The sequence below is a fragment of the Lipophrys pholis genome (genome assembly GCF_963383615.2).
Source record: "Lipophrys pholis genome assembly, chromosome: 23".
Taxonomy (NCBI): Eukaryota; Metazoa; Chordata; class Actinopteri; order Blenniiformes; family Blenniidae; genus Lipophrys; species Lipophrys pholis.
In genome coordinates, this window is record NC_137645.1 from 6,530,161 (window position 1) to 6,543,424 (window position 13,264).

Here is a 13,264-nt window from a genome sequence, read left to right on the forward strand (position 1 = left end):
TAATAAGTGTTTCAGACATTTCTACAACTTTACCCAGAAAAAAAACCGGAAGTCATTATTTTTGGGGCGCAAAGAGGAAATATGCTAAATAAGGAACTATACTATATAAAATAACAACATTACCCATAAGCCATCAGGGTTCCCAAGCGCCTCAGCCGGATGGAATGAAGAAGATATACAAAATTAGTTCACTTTAAATAGATTCAATCAACATAATCTTCGTCTATCAACAGAAATGAATTATTTAAAAAGTTTGTTTTTTAATTAACAGTTTTATCGCTCCTCACCAGTGGAACAAACTTCCTCACTTCTTTCAAATCAGGACTTAAAACACGATTATTTACTTACTTCATTAACATTATCTTAATAAAGTTTCTATTTATTCTCTTTTTCGTGTCTCTCTGGTTAAGATTAAGATTCTCCCTCTGCCTTGCTCTAAAGTATTTCTGCTCTTTGTCACTTGCTTTCAGTCTGAAAGGTGTTTTTCTCCTCTCTCTTCAACGCTTTCATCATTTCATACTGGCTTTATTTCTTACATCCTTCTTTCTCGCATTCTTCCTTTCATTCAATGATTTGTTTCTCTTCAGACGTCCTGACAACAACTCAACCATAAATAACAAATCCACACAGTGTGTATAAGGACTTAGTTAGGTGGACTTCACAGTGTCAACAAGTCACGACACTCCATCAACAGTGAGTACAGACTGATCCACACCTCTATCTGCCTCTGCACTGCTGCTGCATTCTGCGGCTGTCACACATCAGGAAGTGTCATCCACTCAGATCAAGTTTGTCACCGAACAAAAGGAGCTTTTGTCACTCGACACTCACCGTGATACACGGTCGGAAAATTGTCCAAAGATTTAGATCGATGAATCTCAACTAATTTATACTGGATATGCTTTAAAATCAGGTTAAATGTGTGGGCAGGACGCCACAGGTCTTGAAGATTAAATGTGATGAGAAACACTTCAGTGTCCCGCTTTTATTTGTTAAGACGTGTCGACGACACTGTTAAAGATTGAGCTCAGTATGTTTGGTTTGTCTTTTGTCTTTTTAGATAATTAAATTAAATTAAATTAAAATAAATTAAAATTAAATTAAATCCTCTCCGCTAAACTCTTCTTAGGACTTCCCCTTTATTCTGACGCAAGTGACACAAGCTGAACCAGACCGCCCTGTTAATCATACGGCACACCTTCTTTTCTATTCAATGCTAAAAGTTCAGTTTGGAGACACAGCATTCAAGTCACGTAAGTATACTGACATTTTCTGAACAGGTGTTGACACTGACATTTCTAACATATTTTCCTTATATATTTTTCTTTCTTTTTTTTTTTAATAGTCTTTTATAGTATCGACACAAAGACCACCAGCAGTCAAAATGTTCAAGTTACCTGATGGTAAGACGAGATTTTGAATTCTTTACTGGGAAGTGTCAGGAAGTAAAGTAGTCGCAGAGGATGTTTGGTATTAAAATGTTTCTGATGCTTCTTGGCAGATGTAAGTCCCCCATTTGATCTGACCGATTGTCTCGGGGGTGGAAAGTCTGGAGGTGACCATGGGCACGACGATCACGAAGGTGGTCGTCATGGAGACGATCACGACAAACACGACAAAGACCGTGGACACGATCGCGACAGGGGCCATCATGACAGTCCTGACAGGGATCACCATGACGACGACGATCACGGTCGTCGCGATCGTCGGCATGACGGGAGCCCGAGAGATGATCATCGGGATCGAGACAGGAAAGACTGCAGTCCTCGTCGTGATCGTCATGGGAGTCGGGATCGGGACCACGGCGGCAGTCCTCGCCGTGATCGTCATGGGAGTCGGGATCGGGACCACGGCGGCAGTCCTCGTCGTGATCGTCATGGGAGTCGGGATCGGGACCACGGCGGCAGTCCTCGCCGTGATCGACATGGGAGTCGGGATCGGGACCACAACGGCAGTCCGGGGAGGAATCCTCGCCGCGGGAGTCGTGACAACAGCAGCGACGGAAGCAGCGGCAGTGAGTCTGACGGCTGCGGAGGGAGACGCCGCAGGCAGAGGGGCAAAGGTCACGGCCGGGGGCGTGGGAGAGGTCACGGGAAAGGACATGGGAAGTGGTAGACGGGTCAATACAGGTGAGATACTTTCTTTAAACGTGATCCGCCTCAGGATCAACTTCGAGACCAGTGGTGTCAAACACATTTTAGTTCAGCTGCCATAAATAGTCTCATATCATCTTGAGTGGGACAAATAGTGCCATAATAAGCTTTAAATTGAAATTCTAAAACTTTTCTTTGTTGTTGATCTAAATGAAGAAAATTTCTATATTTTCACAAAACCAAACAATCACTATGTCAAACGACTGTAATCTCAACATGACACTGACAGCATGGCTTTAATTCTCCAGTCCTGTTTTTCACCAATATCTTTCCTCATATCTAAAATCTCAGTGTTGTATTTTATCCGCTACTCTTATGAAAATTGTTTAAAAAAAAAAAAAAGTCTGTTTTCTTACAATTTGCTTGGTGGTTTTTGTGTTTGACATCCCTGTTACAGGGGGGTTATATCTCACAGGGGGACGGTCGTCCAACTGGTCTGATGTGTGCCTGACTCATTCCGATCAAACATATCTTCATACACTTTAATGTCCCAAACAGTCGAGCAGCATTTTCAGCCGGAGGATAAATAATGAGATACCAATCAAACCGGTTTACACCACACACAGACAGTTTGGCTGAACATGTTTCTTTATGCACTTCAAATCTACATTTAACTTGTTCAGTTGGTTTCTTGCTCCTGTGACTGTATTGAAAAAATGTGTTCTTCCTATTTTGTCTTCCAAACACATCGATCGACCCACAGAAGAGTCCTCTGGAATCGACTCAGAAAACGAATCCACGCTATTTTACCGATCATGTGTTGACTTTTATATTCCGTTAATCATTTTCACATGTAAAAATACAACATTTTATGCATGAAACTAAAAAGTCCACACACTGAAGTCAGTGATGACGGGAGGAGAATCATAAATGGAACTTCAATGACGTGTATGAAATCCCTATTTTAAATAAATCAAAAGTGCTGTTACTGATTTGTCCATTGTCTTGAATTCACACACCTTATGAATGAAAACTACTAACAAACTACATGTGGTTGATCGTCTGGTACACATCTTGTGTTGTGTTCACAGCATTGCCATGCTCGGCACAAACCGGTTTATAACTAACCAATAAAATGTGGATTTTCCAACCGAGCTTGTGAACTATTTGAGGTAGTAATGACACGCATTGTCAGCGTAACAACAGTAACTGTTATGTAACAAACAGTAATTCAACTACGACCTGAAGTTACCTTCAGTCGAAGTAATAATGATAATAACGCAAATAAATCTCTGATGGTATTAGAAATGATATGAACAAATAAAAAGTTTTGGAGTGGATTTGAGCACAGAATTACTAATAAATCTAATTGGAAAGGTTTTTAGATATTCCCATCCACCAAAAGAAAGACTTCCCATGTTATTCTAATTATACAACTTCAAAATTCCCGTCAATTTTCATCGTATATAGTTATAAACTATATATAACCATATATTCACAAATATGAAACAAGCTAATAATTTAGTCAATATAGCACTGAAATAAATCTGAAAAGTGTCTTGTTGTGTTGTGTGAGGAGGTAAGGTAAGGTAAGGTAAGGTAAGGTCAGGTCAGGTCAGGTCAGGTCAGGTCAGGTCAGGTCAGGTCAGGTCAGGTCAGGTCAGGTCATGTCATGTCATGTAAGGTAAGGCTTATTTAAAGAAAAAATGCAATTGGCCTCATGTCACAAACATGAATACCTATATGAAGAAAATACAAAATTTAATTTAAAAGATTTTGAAGAAAAACAATTCTTGGAGTAATTTGCATCGAAAGGATAACCCCAGGTGGGGAGGTTTGGTCATCAGATGTTGTAAAAGAGGCTGGGTAAGGCTCCCACGGTGTCGTGGAGGGCATGAGAGGCATCCACCATGGTATGATTTTCATACAGTCTGATGTCGAGCAGCACTTCGAGCCGGAGGACAAATAATGAGATGCCAGTCAAACTTGTTTACGCCACAAAGAACAGGATTCTGACATACGAGTCCAGACGACTGCGGGTTGAACGGTTGGTCCGGTGTGCAGAGCTGGTGGGGGTCGAGCGTAGGCGAAAGGAGAGGTCTGATGTTTGCTGCTCGGCACAAACCGGTTTACAACTAGCCAATAAAATGTGGACTTCCCATCCGAAACTGTTTGTGTCAAAGAGGCGGAGGTGGTAATGACACACATTGTCATTGTGACAGTAACTGTTATGTAACAAACAGTAATTCAACCACGACCTGAAGTGACATTCACTAACTTTACATTATACATCAAATAACTTCATTTAGAATCATTAATGTCAGTCTAAAGAAATAATTATAATAACGAATGATTGAACGAATTAAATAACATGAACTGATTTGAGCAGTAAATGACTAATAAATGTAATTTATAGGACTTGTTTTTATCTTGAAAAGAACATGGCGTTTCCCAGTACAATACACACAGATCGCTAAGCAGAGCGTTTTCAGGGAGTGTCTTTATAGAGTCATTATTACTTATTCATTATTTATGCCAATCACAAAACATGGAAGGCTCTTCTCCACCCTGCACCACCCAGCTCCACCTTTGGGTGGGATCACGCGTGGGTGCGGCCAATGCAGTGAGTTCGGTAAACCGGGGCGTCCCGTCTCACAGGTTGAATGAACCGATGGTTCACACAGGGAAACCCCCCGGTTACAGTCAACAACGTGTCAGATGCAGATTCTCCACCAGGATGTCAGACTCATTGTACTTCAGCAGAATTTCAATTTGACTGGTAAACTGGTGCCATGATCACCTTCAGATTTAGACTTTAAAGCTTTTTTTTCTGTTGTGATGCGAGTGTATGTGATGAGAGCTTCAATATAAAAAAAAACAAAAACAAACAATTAGTAAAGGAAATGACAACAATGTCAACAAAAAGCTCATTTTCACGGAACTTTCTGGTGTAAAATACAGTGAAACGTCCAGAAAACTCACCCTGACATCAAACCATTGAATTAATTCACCTCCTTAGTAAATGTAAATAAAGAGCAGAAAATATATTATGATGTAATATCAGCTATCATGTAAAGTTTTCAAAATGTGAGCTTTTGATTTTCACTCTTTAGTCTTGCACTGTTTCCAATTTTTCCCTTATTGTGTCGGTCTTTTGTGAAAAGACATCGCCGAGGTGGAACAAAACGCACCACCTTGTTTTTTTTTTTTCCCCCACTAGAGGACAACGCCTATCATATCTCCGCTGACGCACGACGACAACAAAAGGTGCCGCGGTTCGGGAACTCCTTCATAAAGTCGGAGCATCTCCTGCACACGGACAGACGCTGCGTTCCTGGACTGCTGTTCACATCAGGTGAGCGCCAACTCTGCTCGGCTGCAGGGCAAACAAGAATACTACATATTGAAAGTATTTCTAACAGTCTGGCAGATATTGAGATTTTGAGAAATGTATTTTTCACCTCTTTTGTTTTTGTTTCGAAAGATTTTAAGTAAATGTGGCAACTCAAGTTTAATTATTATTAATTATTTATTATTATTATTTTATTATTTTTATTCTCCAAATAAAGATGTACTATACCATGAAACTTAGAGAGTTTTCCAATAAAAATCGACGTGATTAAAACTAACAAAATGGTTTCTTGGTGCAGATCCACGATAAAGTTTTATGTCTATTTGCATGTTTGTGGTCGAACTGGTTTAACTAACACGTGAATGCATCTCTCTCTCTCTCTCTCTCTCTCTCTCTCCCTCTCTCCCTCTCCAGTCTTCTTTTGATCAGTGTCACATCTGCGAGACATCACCTGACCCAGAGATGAGTTGCTCTCCCGGCAGGCGCGATGGCAGCCCCAGTAGAGGCGGTGGCGGAAGGAATCGCAGCAAGAGCCCAGGTGGAGGTGGAGGTGGAGGTGGCGGGAGGAATCGCAGCAAGAGCCCAGGTGGAAAAGGTGGAGGTGGCAGAAGGAATCGCAGCAAGAGCCCAGGTGGAGGATGTGGAGGTGGAGGTGGAGGTGGAGGGAGGAATCGCAGCAAGAGCCCAGGTGGAGGATGCGATGGGAGCGGCAGCGGCAGCGGCAGCGGCAGCGAGAGCGACGGCCAGGGCGGACGCCGTAAAAAGAACAGAAAGAACAAGAGAGGGGGGAAGGGGAAGAAAGAGGGGAAGGGGAAGGGGAAGGGAGAGGGGGACTGCAAGGGCTATGACGCTTAAAAAAAAAAAAAAAAAAAGGTCACCCCAGGTGAGACGCTCACATTTTTCCCTCTTCTTTTTAGCATATTTCACATTAGGAATTTGAAGATATATATATATACACGCCAACATATTTGAAGGATCTTCAGCCATTTAACAAGAGAATCAAGCATATTATACAAAATTCACTTTCTAAAGGTTTTCCATCAGTAATAATCGTCCCCACACCTAGAATGACGTCCCAGAAGTGAAGACAGTCTGTCCTCTCTCTCCCTGGCTTGTTTCAGTTATTAAAAAGTGTGTCGCTCCAACCAGCCAATCAGAAATCAAACCCTATATAGTGTCATCGGGGGTTTAGCCAATCACACTCAAGGTAGGCCCTTTGACTCCTCCCACAATTAGCCAGCTCTGCTCTGGCACGTGGCACCACGAGAGGAAGCACTTCCTCCTCTTCCTAAGATGGGCATGTGTGGGCGGAGCCAGTCCAGCTCTCACAGACACAGCAGATTCTGAATGTAGCTCCTATGATCCAATATCTAAATGGTAGAACACCACTGAACACCCTGTCAGTATTACTGATCATAGTCAAAGAGGTTAAATCTCACGTGTCTTTGTCCCTTTCTGTTCCAGGCAGCAGACGCTTCCTCCACCAGAGGACTGCTCTGCTTTCACAAGAATCTACAAGAAAAACAAAAAGTATTTTACCTTACGTGCCAAGATCGTCTTCACGCAGCTCCTCATCCTGTTTGAAATCCAGCCAGCAGAGTGAGCCGTGGTACGCGCGTGCACGGAATCCCTGTATTAACACCAGCGAAGAAGATGAATTAAAAATACTCTGACGACAAACACCTGAATGCAGTGTGATGAATCCAGACGTAGAAATGACTTTCCTGCTCATCTCCGAGGGAAAATCCTGCCTACAAACGTGTTCAAGCTCTTATTCTTCTGTAGAGTTTTCCATCGTCTTCCTCAGGCGAAACATTGACTTAACCTCCGGTCACCTCTGCTTGTGTTTTCGTTGTTCGCGCTGGAGAGTAAACACGCCGAGCGACAAGGTCGTCCCGCCCAACTGGTGTCCGACACATGTCATTTTCTCAGTCGCACGCACAAATTAACACGCCGACAGGAAGTCCCGCATGCCAGAATCATCATGTTTGACATTCTCTTTCCACGTCTTAAAACACAGAACAACAAAAGACGGTAAAAAAAAAAAAAATGACATTTATTATTGTTCTTTGTACAGTTATGCAGATTTTGATCACATTTCAAAGACAAATAACCAAATGAGTAGTTGTTAAATTCAACATATGCAAAGCTGATTGTAGAAAATAAAAGCATTCACAAATGCTGCATAAAAAGTTAAATAAAAAAACAGACAATCGAGCCGTTTTCCTGCAGAAAACTGAGACGCCGCTGCTTTAACAGAAGGAATCGTTGGTTTGAGGTGAACTTTTCTGTCTTTTTCATGTGATTTTCTGATGATAAAAGTGAGTTTTCCGTCCGCGCAGCCTGACGTAGGAGAGTTTATTAAATCCCTCCGGAGGAGGTTCTTCGATTTGTTGCCGCTTCATATGACGTAGTCCCGCTCGCTGTCGATGAAGGGCAGCTCCTTGTAGCGCTCCTCCACCAGCCAGCAGAGCTGCAGAGCCTGAGCCACCACGTCCTCCGACATCCTCTGAGCGAAGTCCAGGACGTGTCTGCTGGCCGCGGGGGGATCACACACACCTCCGTCAGTTGGACCGGACCGTTTCACCTCGTCCGTCAGAAACTCCACCGCTTCCCCCTCCCTGTGCTCCTCCAAAGTCTCTCTGGCCCTGCAGCTCGACTCCTGACATCCCATCGCCGTGGAACCACAGATCCCTGAAAATTTCATGCAATTCGGGGTCAAACGTTTTTGCAGAAGTCGGGTAAAATACATGCAGAGAAACTAATAAATAAATAAATACACGCGAGGAAAAAGACAATAAACTTCACCCACCTTTCAGTGGCGAAGGTAAATAGTGTTTATCTCCCAGCAGGACTGTTTATCCATAATCTGACTGTGAGCTTCTGTTTACCCAACAACAGTAACATTAGGGTCGTGTGCAAAAGTCTGCAACCTTTAAGGCCACGAGAGACTTTTCTGTCACGTTCAACCAGATCTAATTTAACTGGAGCCGCAAAACACGTTTCACCTTTAAAGTGAGGCTGAAGCAGCTCTGAAGGTTTTATAGTTTTGATATGAGGACGTGAGATGGAAGATGAAGAAAACAGTCACAGAAGAATAGGAATTGCAATAAGGCAAAATTTGTAGAATTCAATCCGAGTCATTTCTTTTACCTGCTGCAGCTCCTCGCCGGGGACTCTGAGGTTTCTGACCTCCAGGACAGCAGATAAATCAACAGCCCAACCAGTTTCCTCCTGCTGCTGTTTGGTGGGAGGAGCGACGAGAGCAGGGCACCCAAAACACGCCGCTTTAACCCACAAAGGCCCCTCGCGTCAACACCACAGCAACACAAATGTGGCGTTTTGCTTCCAAAAAAAAAAAATATTTATAAGCTTACCCTGTTATTTTTTGCGATCAGCTGATAAATATGATCCCAATCTGTCAGTAGAGTCCAAAGAAATTCAGCAAAATATCCAGAATTTGTCAAATTGAATCTGCTGAAATTGTGATTCGACAAATAAACATTAAATAGAAAGAAAGAAAGAAAAATGAAAACAGTTTTAAAAAAGGAATAAAAAATAAAAACAAAAATGAGGAAAAAAGAATAAATTCATGGCACTCTCAATAATGTCATTTAGTAGTATTTTAGGGTACTTGTACTTAGGTATTTTGTTTTCAAATGTGCAATTCCAGTAAAGTCCAAGTATCTTCATGTTTTCTTTAGTGCTGTCAATCGATTAAAATGTTTTTTTTTAATTAATCGCACAATTTTCTGTAATTAATTGCAATTAATCGCATTTTTTTCTACTCAAGACTGAAGCTTGTGATGCTTATTTATTCATATAAAACTATGGAATAATGCAGACTCAACACACAGAAACAAAAACAAAACCCATATTTTAATATGACAAGACTTCTCCAGAATCACCAATCAAATCTTTCAATTTACATTTTTTCTGTAGTTATTGTGTTTTTTCTTTCTTTCAACAGATACTCCTTTCTGCATATTTACATCTCTTTACTCGCCGTCATTTTTATTTAACGTATTGTTTGTATGAAAAAAAGTACATGTGAGCTCAATCTAATGCCAAACTGTGTAGGTGAACAGACAAAGATCAACATGTAACTTGTACCTAAAGTAGTTTTTGAGAAAAAGTTTCAGTTTCCAGTTGTTTTCTTCCTCCATCACATTTACTGGTTGTTTGGAGTGACGTGGATCTGCAGGTGACCCTTACCTGCGATGCTGCCTTCACATGTCCTTTCACGGGGTGGGAGAGGAGACCACTCTGCATGTGGACACGCAGACTGTAGCGCCGCCTGGCGGTGACAAACAGGACCTCCAGGGAAACACAAAAGATTGTCATGATCACCAAGATGAACACATGACTTTTACTGAAAGTCATTAATAAGATATGATTATATATAGTGACGATGTGGAGGGAGGCTCACTAGAACATCATCAACAGATCGTTGATATAAATATGAAATAAAAGCAAAATCTGAAAATATACTAAATATATAAGGGTCATTAAATTGTCATTTTTTTTATGCTTTTATACGAAAGTTACGCACTACAGCTCCTTTCAATCAAAATTATGTAATTATATGAGGATTGTTATTATTTTTACTGTCATGTCAATTGTAAATTAGGTTAATAAAATTAAAGCTCAGCCTATATTTGAGCAGTTTTTACAGTTGAACTGTTTATTTCTAGCATTCTTGCTCTCTCACTGTTGCACATGGACACTTAAAAGCATCAGAATACATTTTATGTTAATCAAGACACCTGTTCTAGAGTGAAACACTGAGCAAATGTGCAAGAATTGATTTTAAAAAGACCTTTTTGTTCGATGCTGTGACTGTTTTAGTAATAATAAAACGATATATGCATCCGTTTATTGTTTTTGTCCTCATGACTAGATTTAGTGTCTCCCAATTGTAATGGAATAATAGTGTGCACGATTTACCAAAAGAAGCAAAACACTCCAGTGTTTGTAACAAGTGTGAAGCTTTGTTGTAATTTTCACACGTTAAATCCTACACAAGCAACACCCACCTCCAAGTTCACTGCAGTTAATTATTCATATATACTGTGATTTTCATTTTACATTTGTGATCTGCTACCTCTTTAAATCTCACCTCGAGTAGAGTTAAAAAAAAAAAAAAGAAAAAAGAAAAAAGATCAGTATTGTAGCCAATCATAAAGTCCTGAGGTGCAGGGACAGTCTCATGTGAGACAGCGCCACTGCAGTGGCTTCTCCTTCTCCTCTCCAGGATGCTCCTCTTGCTCTGCCTGGTCCTCGCCTCCTCCTCCTCCTCCGCGGGTTCCTCCATGGAGATGAACCAGACCTCCAAGCTGCTGGCGGACAGCGGGGAGCAGTGCTCGGCCTGCGACTTCCGGGAGCACAGCAAGCAGATGAGGCTCCACAGCATCAAGTCGCAGATCCTCAGCATCCTGCGGCTGGAGCAAGCGCCCAACATCAGCCGGGACATGATCCGCCAGCTGCTGCCGAAGGCGCCTCCTCTGACGCAGCTGCTGGACCAGTACGACCCGCGCGTGGAGGATGAGGACCACGCGACGACGGAAACCATCATCACCATGGCCACCAAGCGTAAGTGGAAAAAAACCTTTCATGTTTTTTTGTTTGATATTGCTTTGGAATCTTGGTGCGTAAAAGCGCAAATTCCGCGCGTAACTTCTGCGCGTAAAGGCTGCGTCCGTGCAGGAGCGCACCAAAGTGCGTAATGGTTCTACTACTACTGGACAACGTCTTAAATTATTGAAATTCACCCCTAATTTAAAGATTACATTTTTTTTTTCATGACAAATCTCCCATAAGCCAACCCGATCGCAGAGGATGAGTTGTCCTCCTGCTGCCTCTTCAGCCTCAGCCCAAAGATCCAACCCAAGAACATCCTGAGCGCGCAGCTGTGGGTCCACCTGCGGCCCGCCGACATGGTCAGCACCGTCTTCCTGCAGATCACCCGCCTCAAGCCCAGCAGGGAGGGCAACAACACCCGCATCCGCGTGCGCTCCCTCAAGATCGACACGGACGCGGGGGCCGGCTCGTGGCAGAGCGTCGACATCAAGACCATGCTGCAGACGTGGCTGCGTCAACCAGAAACCAACTATGGGATCGAGATCAATGCGTACGACCCCAAGGGAGAAGACCTGGCCGTCACCTCGGCGGAGCCCGGGGAGGAGGGGCTGGTGAGTGGCGCGTAAAAGTTGGATCACTTCCCAAAAAAATAAATGACCTTACAGAGAGATTAAGAAGTAAAATCATCTCAATAACTTCCTCCTCCAGCAACCCTTCATCGAGGTGAAGATCCTGGACATCCCCAAGAGGTCGCGCCGCGACTCGGGCCTGAACTGCGACGAGGAGTCGGCGGAGACGCGCTGCTGCCGGTACCCGCTCACCGTGGACTTCGAGGAGTTCGGCTGGGACTGGATCATCGCGCCCAAGCGGTACCGGGCCAACTACTGCTCCGGGGAGTGCGAGTTCATGCACCTGCAGCAGTATCCGCACGCGCACCTGGTGAACAAGGCCAACCCGCGCGGCACCGCGGGGCCCTGCTGCACGCCCACCAAGATGTCCCCGATCAACATGCTCTACTTCAACCGGAAGGAGCAGATCATCTACGGGAAGATCCCGTCCATGGTGGTGGACCACTGCGGCTGCTCCTGAGGACCAGAGCATCCAGCCCCAACACAAAACATACAAACAAATGGAAATAATGCAACTTTTGCTGTAAATTAAAAAAAAATAGTTTGGATGAAGTTAAAACAAATAGATAATCCAAATGGGACAAAACTAAGCACTTTTAAAGTATTATATTACTTTTTAATCCCAGAACCATCACACAAACTCTGCAAAAGTTGCAACAATGTTGGCTCATATGCCGAACATCTTTATTAGTGTGCATTTATGTTAATAATTCCTCATTTTTTAGCTGTTTTTTGGTCTCAAATACTTGCAAAATTCCAACATCAAATGCAAAATTATGTTCAGAATTGCTACTGAAGAAATAGTTTAACAAATCCACTCCTTAAAAAAGCTTGTAAATGGATAAAAAGTCATCCTAAGAGTTTTTCTTTGGCTTTTGCCAAAACATGAACGCATATATGCAGAGAGTGTAGATAGAGTCCTCCTGTTTTAATGAAAACCTGCCCTGAATTGAGCCTTGACCAGATCAAATCTCTGCAGGACATCTTCCATGTGCGTCTTCTTTCTGAAAAACATGAACTGGGTGACTTTGAGCTGACGCACCGCCCCTCCCTGCCCCAGTGCTGCTGCTGCAAAACACTCATCAAACAGCCTCATTTGGATGAATTGGGTGGAGGGTGGAGGGTTGGGGGGTTATTTTTACTTCGTATTCTTGAAGCTTAAACAGTTAATATAGAAGAAAAATATCTGGTAGATGCCCTTTTCCACGTTCTATTAATTTAAAATGCATATATGATGATATTGCTCTTTGTGTGGACACTTTTCTTGCAGCACCTAGTGGAGACTAGAGGAACTACAGCTGAGAGAACTTGACCATTGGATTGGAAAAGTTTCCTGATGGGGGGGTAAAGAAAAAAATAACAAAACCTAAACAACTTTAACCCACAAATAGTTGTTTTGGAAGCAGAGATCCTCTCAGACGGGGCAATACGAGGAGAGAAAAGTGTCTAAATTGACCGTGTGTGAGCAGAAAGTGATCTCAGAGGGAGGCTGCGGCTCAGTTTGAGTGCAGATGTCCTGACTGTTGTTGTGCTTCACGGGGGGGTTCTGACCCAAAACTCTTTGTTCTGCTGTTGGAACAGGACGTCCATGCAGACACGGGACACAATCT

General features: G+C 42.8%; 3 protein-coding genes across 4 annotated transcripts; 2 read left to right on the top strand and 1 right to left on the bottom strand.

Annotated features, from left to right (window-relative positions):
* Positions 1–1,170: 1,170 nt before the first annotated feature.
* Positions 1,171–3,081, top strand: LOC308127659 (uncharacterized protein). 2 transcript variants are annotated; one of them, XM_080492839.1, is made up of 4 exons: positions 1,171–1,253; positions 1,346–1,403; positions 1,502–2,129; positions 2,857–3,081. In XM_080492839.1, the coding sequence occupies exons 3-4, from the start codon at positions 1,562–1,564 to the stop codon at positions 2,970–2,972; spliced, it is 684 nt and encodes a 227-aa protein (XP_080348965.1). In that variant the 5' UTR covers positions 1,171–1,253; positions 1,346–1,403; positions 1,502–1,561; the 3' UTR covers positions 2,973–3,081. The 2 variants fall into 2 exon arrangements, with proteins under 2 accessions (XP_080348965.1, XP_080348966.1); XM_080492840.1 differs by having other exon boundaries at positions 1,195–1,253; positions 1,502–3,081.
* A 4,394-nt stretch (positions 3,082–7,475) lies between these two features.
* LOC308127877 (small membrane A-kinase anchor protein-like) lies at positions 7,476–8,654 on the bottom strand. Its single transcript, XM_080493267.1, has 2 exons — positions 8,599–8,654; positions 7,476–8,139 (listed from the first exon to the last, which is right to left on the bottom strand). Exon 2 carries the CDS (start codon positions 8,117–8,119, stop codon positions 7,847–7,849), a length of 273 nt encoding a protein of 90 aa, XP_080349393.1. The 5' UTR covers positions 8,120–8,139; positions 8,599–8,654; the 3' UTR covers positions 7,476–7,846.
* Positions 8,655–10,700: 2,046 nt separating this feature from the next.
* Positions 10,701–12,114, top strand: LOC308127535 (growth/differentiation factor 8-like; the record flags this gene model as incomplete). Its single annotated transcript, XM_080492654.1, has 3 exons — positions 10,701–11,037; positions 11,266–11,636; positions 11,734–12,114. 3 exons carry the CDS (start codon positions 10,701–10,703, stop codon positions 12,112–12,114), a joined length of 1,089 nt encoding a protein of 362 aa, XP_080348780.1.
* Positions 12,115–13,264: the final 1,150 nt, after the last annotated feature.